Source organism: Myzus persicae, unplaced genomic scaffold (assembly GCF_001856785.1).
Source record: "Myzus persicae strain clone G006 unplaced genomic scaffold, MPER_G0061.0, whole genome shotgun sequence".
Lineage (NCBI taxonomy): Eukaryota > Metazoa > Arthropoda > Insecta > Hemiptera > Aphididae > Myzus > Myzus persicae.
Genome location: NW_019101969.1, coordinates 75,266 through 91,747, shown reverse-complemented (window position 1 = coordinate 91,747; position 16,482 = coordinate 75,266). Strand labels below are relative to the sequence as shown.

Below are 16,482 nucleotides of genomic sequence, written 5' to 3'. Positions count from 1 at the left end.
ATATATTGTGGAAAATGGAAAAAGTTGTGATTTATACTGCACACGTGTAATGTGTATAATATAGGGAGATTCACTAAGCATGCAATTTAATTATTTTAAAGTTAACTATGAATTTATTTCCTGAATTTTGGAAATTTTAAATTAACTCACAGACCATATTTTCAAATATTTTATTTGTATACTAATAGGTACTTGAGGAGTTACGGAGAAACATAATATACTACTGTTTTTCAAATAATAATTGAGAACGCCCTTTTTTATTGTAAATTTGTAAACCATTTAGTGGATAATTTTTTTTGAAAAATTGGGATATAGGCGCTATTTCAAATTCGAATCAGTAATTCATCTGCAGTCATTCAATAGTTAATATTATACTGAAGACAATAATCCATAACAACAGTTCAACAAAAATATAAAATAAATGATGTAATATAGAATTTAGCGTTTACTAGATACATTATATTTAAATCATATTATTTATAAGCTATGAATATTTATAGATGTATATTAATTACCACATTTTTCAAATGATCGTAACTGCCATTTATTATAAACCCGCATTATCATGGACTTATAATACCGTTATAATTAGTGCCTACATAAAGATAAGCAATTCAAAAACTACATGTTCGAATTTTGATTTTGATGCCTCAATTTGTTCAGAAAAATGCTCTTCTAATTAATTTACTGTATAGAAAAGGAGATTTAAGTTTGAAAAACAGAAGTTTATCATTTGAGTATCCTTAAATCGTTAAAAAGTGTAAAAAAAAAAAAAAAACTCAAGAACTTGATAATATGATGTCCGGTAAGTATATTTGATAACTCCAAAAATCAGACTTCTAACAAGACTGCAGCGCATTATTGAAGAAGAAAAGGCGAGAGTATGCTATACACGCCGCGCGTAGGACGTATACCCTGTATACGCACCTCTGCTCGAGTGTTTTCCCTCCACTAAACCCTTGCATTCACTCGTTCACATATATTATACTAATATCATAATATATTGTGTACAAACCATAACGGGACTTACTGCAAACGATATTGACACGCACCGTTTGACGCGCCACCGTCTTATACGATATTGTAATGTATGCACGCATTATTATAATATAATATTGTAATGTCGTCTCCTGTACCACGCGCATAATACCATGTATACATATATATATATATGTATATGAAGTGCACAAACAAATATAATATACAACTGGCACACAATATATATATATATATATATTATACCGTGGTATACTCAATATATCCGCGTTCGTGTGTGTACAATGCTGCAACATTTGCAGCGTAAAAGGGTCGGATCGTGCGCACGTCCGCACGTGTATATTTTATATATATTTATAGGCGGGCGTGCGCCCCGTAAGAATGGTTTTTCCGAACCTCCTCCGGTGGGTGGCATAAATCACACATAGTCGCGGGTTTTCGACTGCAGCCGGAGAAACTTTCGGAGCCGGGTGGACGGGGCGCGCGTGTGACTGGTAAAAATTATATTATTGCCGCGCGATTCACCCTGCAGCACCGGCGGACATGATAATAATATATAAGCCTGTGGCGGGCGGAAAAGCGGAAAAGTCTGCCGCGTTTATCATCGTGTGGTCCGCGGCCAAAAACTCTATAAATAATATAACGATAAAATCGAGATAATCACGGCGCCACCGAATCCTGCGCTGTATCTGCGCGGCCGCGTGTATAGATCTCCCTGCAGAATTTCGTCATGCCCTTCGCGGCCCCGACCACCTCAGACTCTTTTGAAAAAAACAGACGATATTTTTAAAAGACATTGCGCACGGGGTCGGACGAGATCAATTTTTTTTTCAACGATCGACGCGCGAAAATAACTTTAAAACAACAGTTATTTGTTTTGGAAATATTGAATTTTATAGACCACGACGTCGTTTGGAATATTCGCAACCGATCTCGCTATCAATTTTATACCCAAACGTATAATAGTTTAATAATAAAACTATTAACTGGACAATAAAAAGTTTTCCGCTCCGTCTAGGCATTAACGAAAACCAGTAAATTGCCATTCGCCCTTAAATAATAATATAATGGCACACCTGCGAAAACCGATTAATAAACGTTACCTATATATAGGTACAAAGGTTACCTATATATCACGTAGGTACCACATTAATCGTCTGAGCAAATCGACCTTAAAATCGCTCAACCTATTTAACCGCCCATTGATGTTGATTTGTAAATGGTTCGCTGTATCGATTTTTGCTCGTTATCGAGTCTTGCGTAGATAAATAATATATTATTATTATTATTATTGTACAGTATCCGTCGAACGATCAGGTTTTTTTTCTATGTCTTCTCCCGGCGATTTATATAATTTTAACGATGTCGTCAAGTCGTACCTACGGTGTTTTAAACACAAGACTTCAATATTTTCTATGAGCACAATTTAATCTGTTGTATCGTTTGCCAGTAAGTTATCGTACGTCGAACACGTTAGCTCCGGGGTTATATGTACAGTGCGTGAAATACGAAAATTGTTTACGGGTTTGTTTTGAATAAATAATAATATTCAATGATTTATACGCTACCGCCAAAAAAAAAAAAAAACCAATCGAAGATAAATGGCCCTATATTATATTAATACCGAGAGCGCAAAATCGTTTTTAAACTATTTAAATCGTCCGTATCGTACCAGCCATCTTGCTATTCGGAAAAATGATAATTATTCAGAGTAAATAAAAAATTGTTTTATTGTTTAAATATTTCAGTTATAGGTATTGTTTTATTATTGCAATAACGCATTTCAAGCAAACGTATTCTTATCGTTATAGTTGGTATATTTTCATAACCAATAACGCAACAAAATAATTCAACAAAACGAGAATGGACATCATTCATCCACTTAAGAGTGGAATTTTGATACAGTTATCTTGTTGGTCTACTTCAAAGTGGACATTACACTTAATATTTAATTTTAGACGTTGTTTGTGTTTATAATTCATAAACGTTACTCGCTGCGAGGAAATTAATTACAATTCAAAGATTAACATCAAATTATCTCCAACGTTTCCAAACAAATGAGAACATTAATAATATTGTTCGCACTGTGAATAATACATAATACTTTGTATAGTACGTTGCTTGTGTTAATAATGTACATTTAATTAAAAATAAAACATTCGATTGTTGAGTTTCGATGTTTTTCGACTCTCGAACAAAAGCCAACCAACTTGCATCCCCCACAAGCACATAATAAACTCAGTCTTCAATAGTTATATTTATAAATATAAATAATATAATACATCCATCCCTTGCAGCTACACCGTAAGTCGTTAGCTAATTTAATGCGATCATTGTAGCAGTGTTTTCCACAAGGTACTGAATCACTGACGAAGAACTATAGTATTGTATAATACATAATATTATATAGGTATAATGTTTGAAAGAAAACTCGACGATTAATATTAAGTATTAGTATTTTTTTTTATATTTAGAATGATAAGTATATATTTACTTGCTTTTATTAAAGCAATTTAAATTTCATACATTTAAATCAATATACGCATTAATTGAATTCGTTCAAACACCTATATAATATAGCTCTACCAAGACGTATTTATTTTAAATAATAATTTACTTAATAACTGTAATGACATTAAAGTTCAATTTATTAACTGGTTATTTCATAGGTATACTCAAATTGTATTTATTTTAACGTTCATATTATACAATATTATCATATTAATATTGACCAATTCAATGAATATAATAATAAATGTACTGAAGTAATATATCAGTATTTAGATGTAATCTCTCCAGTTAATTCTATTCGACGGTCAATCATTGAGATTTTTGTCCAACACTCCTAATGGGTCATTGTAATATGTACTTAATGTCGTAATATTCACACTCATCTGAGCGTTAATCTTTTGTATTTATTTCCCCCTCCATCATGTTAATATATATATATATATATATTATAAAGATTTTAAAATAAAGTAAGGATTCAACATCATTGGTTATAAGCTTACAGATGAACAACATAAAGAGGCAAAATAAAGATAGTTTGTTTTATATTGTTTATCGATATTAATTACTGCAACTTCGACTACTGATATACGGCCATCGAGACACTTGAAATTCAGATTTTCTTTTATTCTGTCAAACTATTTGTTCAATACAAAAATTAACATTTTGATGTTAGAAAAAGATGATCTTGGGTATTCGGTTAAAATGTGTTGTACTGTTAGGCCAATTATTTATGTTATTTTTTTCATATGCATATACATACAACTCTGTAGCTCGTTTGTTAGCTATATAAATATGTATATTTCCATGCATAAAAATGATTTTATTTTGCTTTAAATTGACTCCACACCGCATTTTATGTATAATAAACAATGGTGACTATGAAAATTATTGTGAAATCGCTACGGAAAATCGATTGTACTGTACACCGAAATGCCGTTATAAAGTTACAAGACAAGATGTATGTGCACAAACTACAAACAATGTCGTAAAGGCACAGTCGAAAGAAATTAAAATTGATAACCGTAATGGATATAATATTATAATATAAATAATATGTATAGACAGCTCTCAGAACTCGAGAATTGTTTTCGACACAAACTTTTCCATAAACGATCGGATGACTTTGCTGGCAATAAAAGTGTGTGCGTAACGGATAAAAAACAACAACCACGAAAAACTACGAAAAACCAATAACTTTTTTTTCATCTAAACGGCGGCTTTCGCAAGCCGAAGTAGAAAACACTCATTCAACTCAGGAAAAAAAACAGCGCCTCGAGATCTTGTCATTCGGCAATCTTCGATTTTATGGCTTGGGTTATTACACGGTATATTTTATTACGACAAGTCCATAAATTTCTTGTCAAATTCGTGTTAAACGCGTTATTAAAACGAGGCTAGAGATACTGGAAAATGATGAGGTACACTCCACAATGATAAATCCGATTCAGTAATCATGGCGATGGGTATGATGATGATGATGATGATGATGATGATAATAATAATAATAATAATAATAAAACCTACCTATTGATGCACTACGCGTATCCAAATGACGTACAGACGTATAAAATATAAACTAAAAACGACTGACCTTATAATAATAACCTGCAAATATCATAATAGTTGAATAGTTTAAGGTACGGCGGACACTAATAAAGTATACAGGGTGATTTACTAAGCACAATTACTCATCCACATATTTTTTTTAAATCGACAAATCAGCTTTTAAAATAATTATGTATTTAGTAATTTAAGAAGTATACTCAAGGACCACGTTATATAATACTTATATTTTTTATACCGTTTCTGAATAGTATCCCGAGGGTGACATAAACTTATTTTTTTAAAACGAGAACCACTATTTTGTTGCTATACATTGTTTAACAGATGATTTATTTTTTACATTTTGATGTTTCTGAATCGAAATTCAAACGCATTTAGTTTTTGATTTATTAAAATGCTTGTACTAGCTAGCTAAGGATAATAATTAAAAATAGTCCTTAGTAATGGACTATCTAAAAGACGTACAAAATACAAATAGAGGTAATTTTATTCTAGCATACTATAATTATTATTATACTCAGAAAATGTTGAAATATTATAGTAGATGTATCAGTAATAGATTAGATACTATTAATGAAAATAGTTTTCTAGTTAGTTTCCATATTCCCACCAAATTTTATTATCCTTAATACACACTGTTTAACAACTCAAACATTGTTCGTTTCAGTTTAAATACAGTAACGTTTTTAAATATATGGCCTGCTTAAAAAATAACAGTAAAACAAATTATGGTCCTTATTTGAAAAAAAAAGTTTGTATCGCCGCAAAATATTACTTTATAATGGCCCAAAAAATCGAAACAATTTTATATAATATACGGTCTTTAGGAACACTTAAACATTTCAAAAGTCTGAATTTAAATAAATACTTAATTATAAGGCAAAATGTGGAACAGCATATGGCATATGCTTGGTGAACCATCTTGTACTCGAAATGATCAGACGATGTATTATGTTGTAAAGATTATGTGTAACAGTTTGATAAGAATCATATGGTTTTCCATCTATTTTTGTAACACGAATAATATTATGATCGTGCCGTATAAGTGTCACGAGTATATTCACAATTTTCTTTTATCCCGCAGACATTTGTCTCTGTTAAAATATAATAAATCGTCATACATCTAATACAGTTACAATGTCCGTCAGAAAAATAAAAGTTTTACTGCTTTTAATTAACTTTAACAGTTTAACAGCCATTACAATAATGATCTGTCCTAAAAACCATGTTTTTAAATTTCTGGTCCAATATAAAATTTTAAACGTGTATTGGATTATTTTCATTGTAAGTACTGCCGAATCGTTAGAAGCGTAAACCCGAGCACAACGTAATTATATATTTGTTCAATAACAACTCGATTTAATTGAATCAAATTGTTCACGCTTTAATTCTCTTAAAAAAAAAAATACTTTTCATTTCGAAGAAAATATATTTTTGAAACGAGAAAACTGCGCAGCACTAGCAGCAGAGGTCCTGTGCGATGAGATTAATCTGGAGTTTGTTTAATATCACGTAAAATTGAGTTTAACTCTTGCGCAATGTATTGCCGAACAAAAACCTTCTGATCGTAATACTATCAATTTTGTGTGATCGTTATGTTGTAAGTAGGTACTACACAATTATACAGTGTCGTATTGATTTATGTAAATAGTGTTTATTCACTAATTTATTCTTAAATTGAAAAAAAAACACTTGAACAGTGTATACACTTATTTATATTCTCGTTTTGTGTTATGTATTTAATTTCGATAAATTTATATTTAAACCGTGGATGTTTCGTACAATGTGGCATTTCAATTTAAATGTAAATAGATTTAAAGTTTTTGACGTTTTACTTTGGCACATTTATTATAATTATATTATAATCGTTGCCCTTCTTGGATTTTGGGCATTTTTGTATTTGAATTGAAATATTTTAATGTTGAAATAAACTTTATTTACGTCACAATATTATATTATATGATATTAATGAAAATTATCAACTGAGATTTTATTAATTATAAACTTGATAAACTATGTTATACCTACATTATAAAGTTTATTATTGCCAAATAATACGCTTTAACAAAAGTTTATAAAATAAAACTAATAACAGCCGACTAATTGTTTATAATATGGAATCAAAATATTCATTAAAATAAAACCTATTTGAGTAGGTCTCCACACAAAATACTTAAAACAGCTCATTTATTAAATACCAATTTGAAACTAATTCGGTTTAATAGTTATTCGGTCCAATGCTAATAATTAAAACTATTATTTTTAGCGTCAGGTGCCGTCTATACAAATAAAAATAAAGTGTATTCATAATGGGCGTAGTATTCTATTGTTGTTTTTCAAAACATAGATATACGCGCTCAAGCAAAGCACTGCCATAACTTTTTAATTTAATCGTATATTGGCTAAAAACTCAAACCATAAACGATGATCGACCCTCAATCGAAAGTTGAAATCATATATTATGTTTTGTATGGTAATGATGGTTATGACAACGTTCGGTTATCGTTCGTCTTCGGTGATGCAATGATCAAATTTCGCTCACAGATTTATCACATTTAACATTATTGAGAGTCGTTTTCAAGAGCCTTTAATTGTGTAGCTACCCTAATCACATGGCTAATATTTAATTAATCCTGCCTGTTATTTTTATATTCTATCGTTGAACTCAAATGATTGTACGCTCAGTTAAATGATCATAAAAATATTTTTTTCAAACGTTTAAACTAACTTTTCATTTTTTCTTTTATCAATGTGATAACTGTAAACTCGATATTATTTTATAGGCTAACTGTTCTCAACGCATACAGGCCAAGTACAAAAGTTCCTCTTTCGAATGAGTAAAATATCATATAAACAAGGTTGGATATCAGTAGACGTGAAAATATAACAATACTAGTATTGCGTCTGTATTATACGGTGGTCCACATTACCTACACATACAATGTTAATATTATTTTCGTTATGATAATAACATATAAATAAATAAGCGCGCGTTGCAGCTAAAAACACGGTTTTTGCGGAAAACGTAGTTTGTCGTCTGTTTTGTACGACGTCGAAAGGGGAAAACGATAAAACCGTATACGCGCAGCGGCGGAATAAACCCAGAAAAACCTCTCGCCATGTATACGATTTTTCGTCGTGTATATGAATGTGTTTTTTCGGTAATTTAGGAAACGATGCGTCTTCTTTATTGCTTTCGATGCACACGAAAGTGCATTGACATTGTGTTTATTGTTCATCCCGTAAAATACCCATTTTATTGTTAACGGTACGCGATTTTTCTTCTGCAGCGGCCCTTTCCCGGTTGGTTCGATAACGTCTCGGAATTTATGGTTTATTTACTTAAACGTTGTCGTTTACTCTTTGCCCGGAACGAACGGGATAATGTATGTCCATTAAAAATGGAAACTAACTACCAACTACAGGTTTATGTCGGTTGAAACGTTGTGGGCACAATGAGCTGAGTATAATATTAATAATATGTATATCTGTATCCACATAGACGTGGTTGCGTTATAAATTATACAGTTATTATATTACAGTCCAATATTCATATTATCCCAATAATTTTATTATTGTTATTTCATTCACTAAGTTGAGAAACATCCCAAGCAAAAATAATTTTTAAAGTTTAAAATAAAAATCGAATATTATACTTATCGCCATCATAAATGTACAGATCATAATGATTATTTTAGTAAATGTGCAAATTATAATATTATCTTCCTTTACAATTTAATTTATTACCTTCTATTTACAATGGTTTTGAAAATCTAAATCCAAGTCGTTTTTTTTTTTTTTTGGTTCGCAAATCCTGAATACAAAATATCCTCATTGTAAACCTGTCCTCGTCCTATCTCTTCTTATAATAGTTGGGAAATAATAATATCTTTGTACTTAAAATACTCTGTTAAAAGGTTTTTGTTACAATATATATTATTTTAACTACAGAATGAAAAATTATACGAATAATAAAATATGCAAAATGCTTGAAAATAACACTATTTCAGAATACGTATATTCACTTGACCAAAAACGGTCAGACCCTTAGCAGTTTATCAGTTTATATAAATGATTCATTTCTAATGGAGATTAACATTGAGGATTTTGGATGAAATTTCGCTCACAATAAATGATGGGTCAACGAGAGATTTCAGCTAAACGTTAACATTAAATGGTGACCGTCATATTATAAATTGTACCGGTCATAATTGTTTATGTTCCAGAACATTTAGTTTACGGGCTTGAGTCAGTAAAATGATATATATTTTACGTAAATAATATTATAGATTGACATATAACGCCGTTTTTGAATTTCAAACAGGACCCATTCATTTTCCGACAATAATTAATGTCCGCATAAAATAATTGTTTTACTAATATCAGACTTGATGATATCACCATAGTTCTTGGTTTATTATAACAATTACCAGATGTCAATATCAAAAACGATGCCAAAAAACAAAAAATAAAACCATAATAATACTCGACGGTGAAATAGCTGGTACTTCATTCAGATTTCGAGCTCGACATAATATTAATATTTTAAAATGGTTATTTAAGTACGAACTTTGTATTTTCGTAACGTAGGTATAATATGACGTGTGAAATCATAATATATTATTACGCCCACTATTGTGCGTCTTGAAGTCGATTTGTACGAATTTCCGCGATAAAACCTACGTTTATTATAATTAGTGTATTAGAGAAAATTAAAATGTATAATTTGAAGTTTAATGTCCCTACATTAAACGACCATTACATAGTACATTAAATTGTAATCCAATTTTATTATATATTATTATAGTAAGTCGGTCGTGATTAAAAGTTAATTTATTTTTACAATATCTATAATTAGTATCGACCGGCTTCATTAATAAATAAAAAAAAACCATTATAAAATATTTACAAAGTTACCTACATAATAATGTAATATTTATTGACCATAATTGTATAATATTATGTAACGGTAGTAAACAGCTGTGTGCGTAAGGTTTACGTCTCGGATGTTAATGTTTTTCTTTGAATAAAACAGAGTGTTCAATAATAAATTACGATGTCGTATATCGTGTTCAAATGGTATTATAATATCAAGTTACAATTTGAATACAAAAGTACCTGCCGATAAATAATTATATCGAGTTATAACATTTTCTGAAATCAAAATTGTATTATTTTTTACTCTATGGCCACGACACGAAAAAAAACATTAAGTAAGTACTTATTTCAAACGATCAATTTAATATACCGATGTGCAATAGTTTGGGTTCAATGCAATTTGTAGTTAGTGTTCTACAACTTACAGTTTTGGAGTTTTTGTCGATTAGTGTAAGTGTTCCTTAAGTCCCGAACACAGGTGGTGTGGACGCATTATAGTGCGTATAAGTACGATACTACGGTACTACTTATATAGAGATGTAATTTTGGGAATTGCAAAATAAAGAAAAATAAAAGAGGAGACATTGAGCTAAGATGAGAACTAGATTTTGAACGTAACTATGAACGTCAGTGTGTTTTTCCTATGCTTAAAATAATTTCATAATATTACAACAGTCATTGAGTTATAGCTAATTTTAACATATTTGTTTGTTCGTATGAATTTCGAAATCAATGATTTTACTTGACACTGTTGTACTTATATGTATAGTATGAATTCACTGTTCGATAAATCTACTCGTAGCGAATACTTAGCAACTTTACATTAATATTACCACAAAATGCACTGCCGGAAAGTTTTGGTATTTCTTACGGTCATATCAATTTTGTTGTTGTACAATTTAACTACAGTTTACAGTTATTAGTGTTGACGACAACAAATAACATAATAATATTATATTACAAAAAAACGCTTCTCTTGTAAATTGATTAAAATAGCCAATAATATTATATACATTTTCGTATCTGGTTAACTATTATATCTTATGTTATAATAATACAATTTAAAATTAATTTGTATGATCTTTTAAATCAATAATTGTAATTGTTTATACCTACCTAGTGCAGTCGTCTAATGTATAACTTATTATAAAATCTGTTAATTTAATTTCAATTGTTAATATTTTGTTCTTAAAAGTTGAATGTCATTAATTTAAATAAATAAATACATTCCCGATCAAACATCATACATACCTACTATAGAGTATATATTTATAATTGATATGTATACATAATTGAATATACCGGTATAAAATCACTGGCGGCGCCTCGGCGGTACCTACGGATTATTGAAATATTTTCGACGACTGCAGACGATGTTATTTCTTTCTCCCTCTCACTGTTTTTTTTACACACACTCACCGGCCCTGTATTAGCATTATTCGTTATGTCGTCTTGAACAGATCTTCGTCGATCGTATTATCATCGTGTTATTGTGGTATGCCAATATGGACTTAGTTAAAGGTGTAACTACATTTATTGTTACACCACATATGAACATGAATCACACAGTATATTGAATGATTATAGACCGGCACAAAATGTATAAACAGATACTTTTCGATTTCATCCAAATTATTATATATATTTTCTAAAATGACACACGGTAGTCGTAAGTACCTACTGTGTCAAACTTTTGACATTTTGACATTCGCCGTCAACACATGGAAACTCACACTTATATATTTTTATGTTATTAATTTTAGACACGCGGACCTACGCGTGTCTTTTTATTGACAAAAACCAGTTGCAATATTGTTGAAACCTCCCACACCCAAGGAAAACTTATCCATACGGAATTAAAATCCTTACCGGGATAACTATAATAATTACCTATATGGTAATCAGGTCACCCTGAACACGTTACAAAAGTATACGACAAAAGGTCAGCTACTAGTTTACAGATTTCCGGTATTAACGATAAAATCAGTCGGGTTAATCTCTGGGGATAATATATATACGTGTAAAATTATGATAATATTACGATATATCATAAGCCAACAGCAGCCACAGATTGCACGCGTGCAGCATGTCCCCCCGGACAAATCCTTCCGACGGGATTATCGATATATTATTATTATGCACTTACCTACCTAGTTGGTCTACCTACATATTTTTCTTTCATACAGGGTGGTACATTTTTTAAAGCTGTTTTCTAGGGACATTTAACACAAAAATAGGTAGCCATGTATTGATTTCCGACCCAAATTATAAATGTTTAAATATAATACATGCCGATCAGGGCTAAATCGATATCTAGCATGTTTCACACATCGACATTTTCAGTAAAACCATAAAATTATTCGTCCATGAAAACCAAAAGCATCTATATTAGGTACGATAAAAAATAGAAACAAAATTGTTTTTTCAAAAACATTACTCTATATACCTACGTCTTACTTTAGACGAACTACGTTGCGTCCGAAGGTAAAAAAAAAAAAAATGTAATTGTAAATCAAGCGCAGAGCAGCGGTCCACAAATGGACCACCCCGTATAATAATATGTCGTAGGTACCTATGCATAAAGCTGCCTACGCGAGTACCGATAATATTAATAATAATAATAATATATTTAAAAATATGTAAATGTCCCGACTGTAATAATAATAATAATAATAACGAGGTGTTTGTATAATATGCTCGGGTTAACGTTTGTGTGTTTGTGTGCGCAGGATGGCTGGGAGCAATGTCCACGGGAGTGGCGCTGTTGCTGTCGCCGGTGACGATAGCGTTTTGCCGGCGGAAATCCACAAGACTGACGGCCGTCATGGGCGGCCTGATCACCGCGCTGGGATGTCTCTTCACCAGTTTCGCCACGCAGTTCCATCAATTATTCTTCAGCTACGGCACCGTCATCGGTGAGTACGGATACGATTGACGAATGATTATGTTACCTGCGAAACTTCCACTCGGCGGACTTGCATTTAACAACATTTTCTGTCCACAATAAACATCTCTGAGGGCCAAATTTATTTCATTCTAAAAAAATAAAACGAATTTCTCTATAATAATAATAGATTTTTCATTGTTGCCCACGAGGATTTCGTTCCGTGGAAGTTTCACTGTATAATATTATGATAATAATATATAGGTAATAGGTACTATATATACATTTGTTCGTCGACATATTTTGTGCGAGAGATCGACGATTCGTTTTGAAGACGGTTTTTTGTCGGGCTAGGAAATAAGAAAATCCCCGAGTGTCGCGTATTGACAATCGAGGCGCAAATATTGCGAGTCTTTGGGGAGGGTAGTTTCCAAAAAAAAAAAATGAAATTGGCGGCATGCCTGCCATCTCTTGGGCTATGCCGGAGTCAATTTCTGTGGTTTATGTGGGGGAGGCGCGAATGAACTCGGTTCCCCTATTCCGACCCAGCTCAAAAAGCGTCATCTTTAAATTGAATATTGAAATATGTACAGCGCTATGTCTAAAACATGCGGTGGCCACCTATAGCGTATTTCCGTTCATTTATAAATTGTGCGTTCATTAGAAAAAAATAAAATAGCGATTGTATAGTCTCTAAATATATTAATTTCATATTCCTTTCTCGATTTCGCTATTATATATATTCTCTCATGATACTTGTCGTATCGCATAAGCCATCATCGATCATGTGATTTGACATTACACGATAAAATATGTTAAAACATTTGATTCTTAACTTCGAGTGAAATATTTATAAACGAAAAAGTCGTTTTCTTGAAATCGAGGATAAACGATATCATAATAATATACAATAATGTGGGTGGTATACACAAGAGCACATTTGTGCTCGATATTTATATTCTGTGGAACGACGAAAGGATCAAGGACACTCCTTGGTTGTAAAAAAAAAAAATGCTACAAGAAAAGGGATTTCTGTTTAAGTAGAACGTTTGCCGCACCGGTTCATCGTAATAATTTACTGTCGTCATTATCATAACCGACCACAGCGGTGGACGTCGAACAGAAAGAAACGAAAATGGAAAACAATCTGAGTATGAAAATTTGACCGTTTCGTCACGCGACGGGCGTACGCGGACTACGCTCTACGATGGCGTCGCAGAGACGTGACCAAAATTCAATTGCTCACCCTATGATATTATCATTACGACACGATGCTGTTAGTTTTATATTTTTTTTCCGGAACACGCGCACTCGACTGCGATAAAACGTCACCGCCGACGAAACATATTATTATTATTATTATTATTATTATTATTATTATACAATATCGCGTGTGTACGAGTGCTGCAACGATGCAATGAGCATTATAATGGTTAAACGCCAAAAGTCACCAAAATGTTGGGGACGAAAGTGATGTGCGGCCGCGTAAAATTACTATCATAACAGCAGTCGTCCGAGCACAATCGATGACGAAATATTATTTATTGTTGTTATTTTATAATATACGTATCACGTGTCACACGTCACACGTCACACCGTAAGACGATAGGGATAGGTACGCGTCACTGCTTTCACCGGTCACACGTATTAATATACAGCCCGATACAGGGTGATCCACTCAGCATGCACCTCATTTCAACCCACCCCATTTCTTTCTCAAAATATGATCAATTTATTTAATTTTTTCAGTTTTGAATATTTCTGAACACGTATACTTATGACTACCACATTTTAAATATTTCGATTTTTCATGTACAGCTTAAGGAATATCCCGAAATTACATACCATGTCATAATTAGTAACAATACCTACTAATTTGTTTTCCAAATGACAACTGTCATATTTTCTGTGAATTGTTAAGGAGATGACTTTTTTAAACATTTTAATGTATAGGTATAAATCGAAATTTAAATGAGCAGTTTTTGAGTTATTAACATATAATGTACTGGTAATAGGTTTAGAATTTATGGGTCTATGATGAATTTAGAATGTGCCATAGGTGTCATAGTAATGAACATTAATATTAATCTATGATATTTTTGAAATTGTTAAAAAAACTTTTCATGTTTAATAAGTATCTACTAGATTAAATATTACATAATATATTTTATATTTTTAAAAAAATTATCTACTAAACGGTTTTTCGTAAGAGATGGTTGGTTCTCATTAATCGAAGAAAATATGCTTGTACAGCCACAGTGCACTGTTTAAACGATACCCAATGAAAACTGAATTACTTAAAATAATATAGTCCTAAGGTATAGTTAAAAATTCCTAAGATCAGGACTAAAATTAATAATAAACGCATTGTTAAAGGACAAAAGTAAAGGGTCCACGTTTGGTGAATCACTCTGTATAGAAGGAGAAGAGACGACCGGATTGCTAATGCCTTTCGTTTTTTTTTTTTTAATTTTCGTTTCGAACACCATCCGTGCCGACGTCGTCGTTGTCTGGGCAAATGTATTTGAATACCAATTGTGTGTCTCGCGAGGTACATGCATTATGATAATTATAACTATCATAATAATAATAATAATAATAATAATATATTACCTAATGGAAATGTATACTACACGAGCTCTGCACAACAATAGCCATACGCCGTAGGCTATAATGTGCACATGGTATTCTGTGAGTCCGTATTGGAGGTACGTACTATAGGTTTGTAGGTACTTTGTCAATTTCTCTTTATCTGACCGCGAACGCTTACAACAGTTAATGCATGCTCATCTGTATTATACATGTTTCACCCGTAGGTCGTTTTTGTCACCGTCAACCTACATTTTTATGTGACACGGAACACGAAATCTTCCGAATTCGGTAATCGTTCCTCGTCTTCAGTGCAGCACGATTGCACACTTTTACCTTTTTAACCGCGTTAAAAGCGCGAAACGATTGCGCACACCGACTGACTAAAAAGTACCATTCAACGTTTACCTTCACAATTTATTATAAAAATTGAAAACACCACAATATCCGGCAAGTCAAAACCTGCCCAAATCACTAGCCGAAATACTAAGCAATCACTCTTAATCCATCGCCAACATCATCCAATTCGTCAGAGCAGCTAATATTCAAAACAAGATATAAAAATGTATAAGTATAGACGGTTAATTAATCATATCTTCTGTCAACCCAATGGCCCATGCAGCCAGGGGTCTTTTTTTTATTACAATAAAGATAAAACAAACAATTGAAAATAAATTTAAATACAATAAATAAACGCTCGTGAAATTGCCACTTCTAGTATATAATATTGTCACATTGACTTCAAACCTTCATCAATATTTTATTTTTTAATATAAATGTTTTATTGATGTATTGGTAGTGGGTTGACGATTCTGTGGTAAAAAGTAAGAGAACAATTTTATAAAAATATAACAATATACTTGTTGTTAGTGTTGTTGCCGACAAAATAATCGATTTCGTATATCAGGTATTATTGTTTATGGTATTGATAAAAAAAACATTACTAAAACAAAACACTTATTATTTCTTTACTAAGTATAATAATATATTATTAAAAATAAGAATTATTCGTCGAATATTTGACTTCATACGCATATTAATTTGAACAAAATACAATGTAC

General features: G+C 31.7%; 1 protein-coding gene across 3 annotated transcripts in view; it reads left to right on the top strand.

The window, feature by feature from the left end:
* Positions 1–16,482, top strand: part of LOC111030872 (monocarboxylate transporter 10) — a 342,552-nt gene that overhangs the window by 304,028 nt on the left and 22,042 nt on the right. For all 3 annotated transcript variants that reach the window (XM_022310573.1, XM_022310574.1, XM_022310575.1), the window contains exon 3: positions 12,678–12,863. In XM_022310573.1, the coding sequence (XP_022166265.1) occupies positions 12,678–12,863 (186 nt within the window). The remainder of the gene's footprint in view (positions 1–12,677; positions 12,864–16,482) is intronic.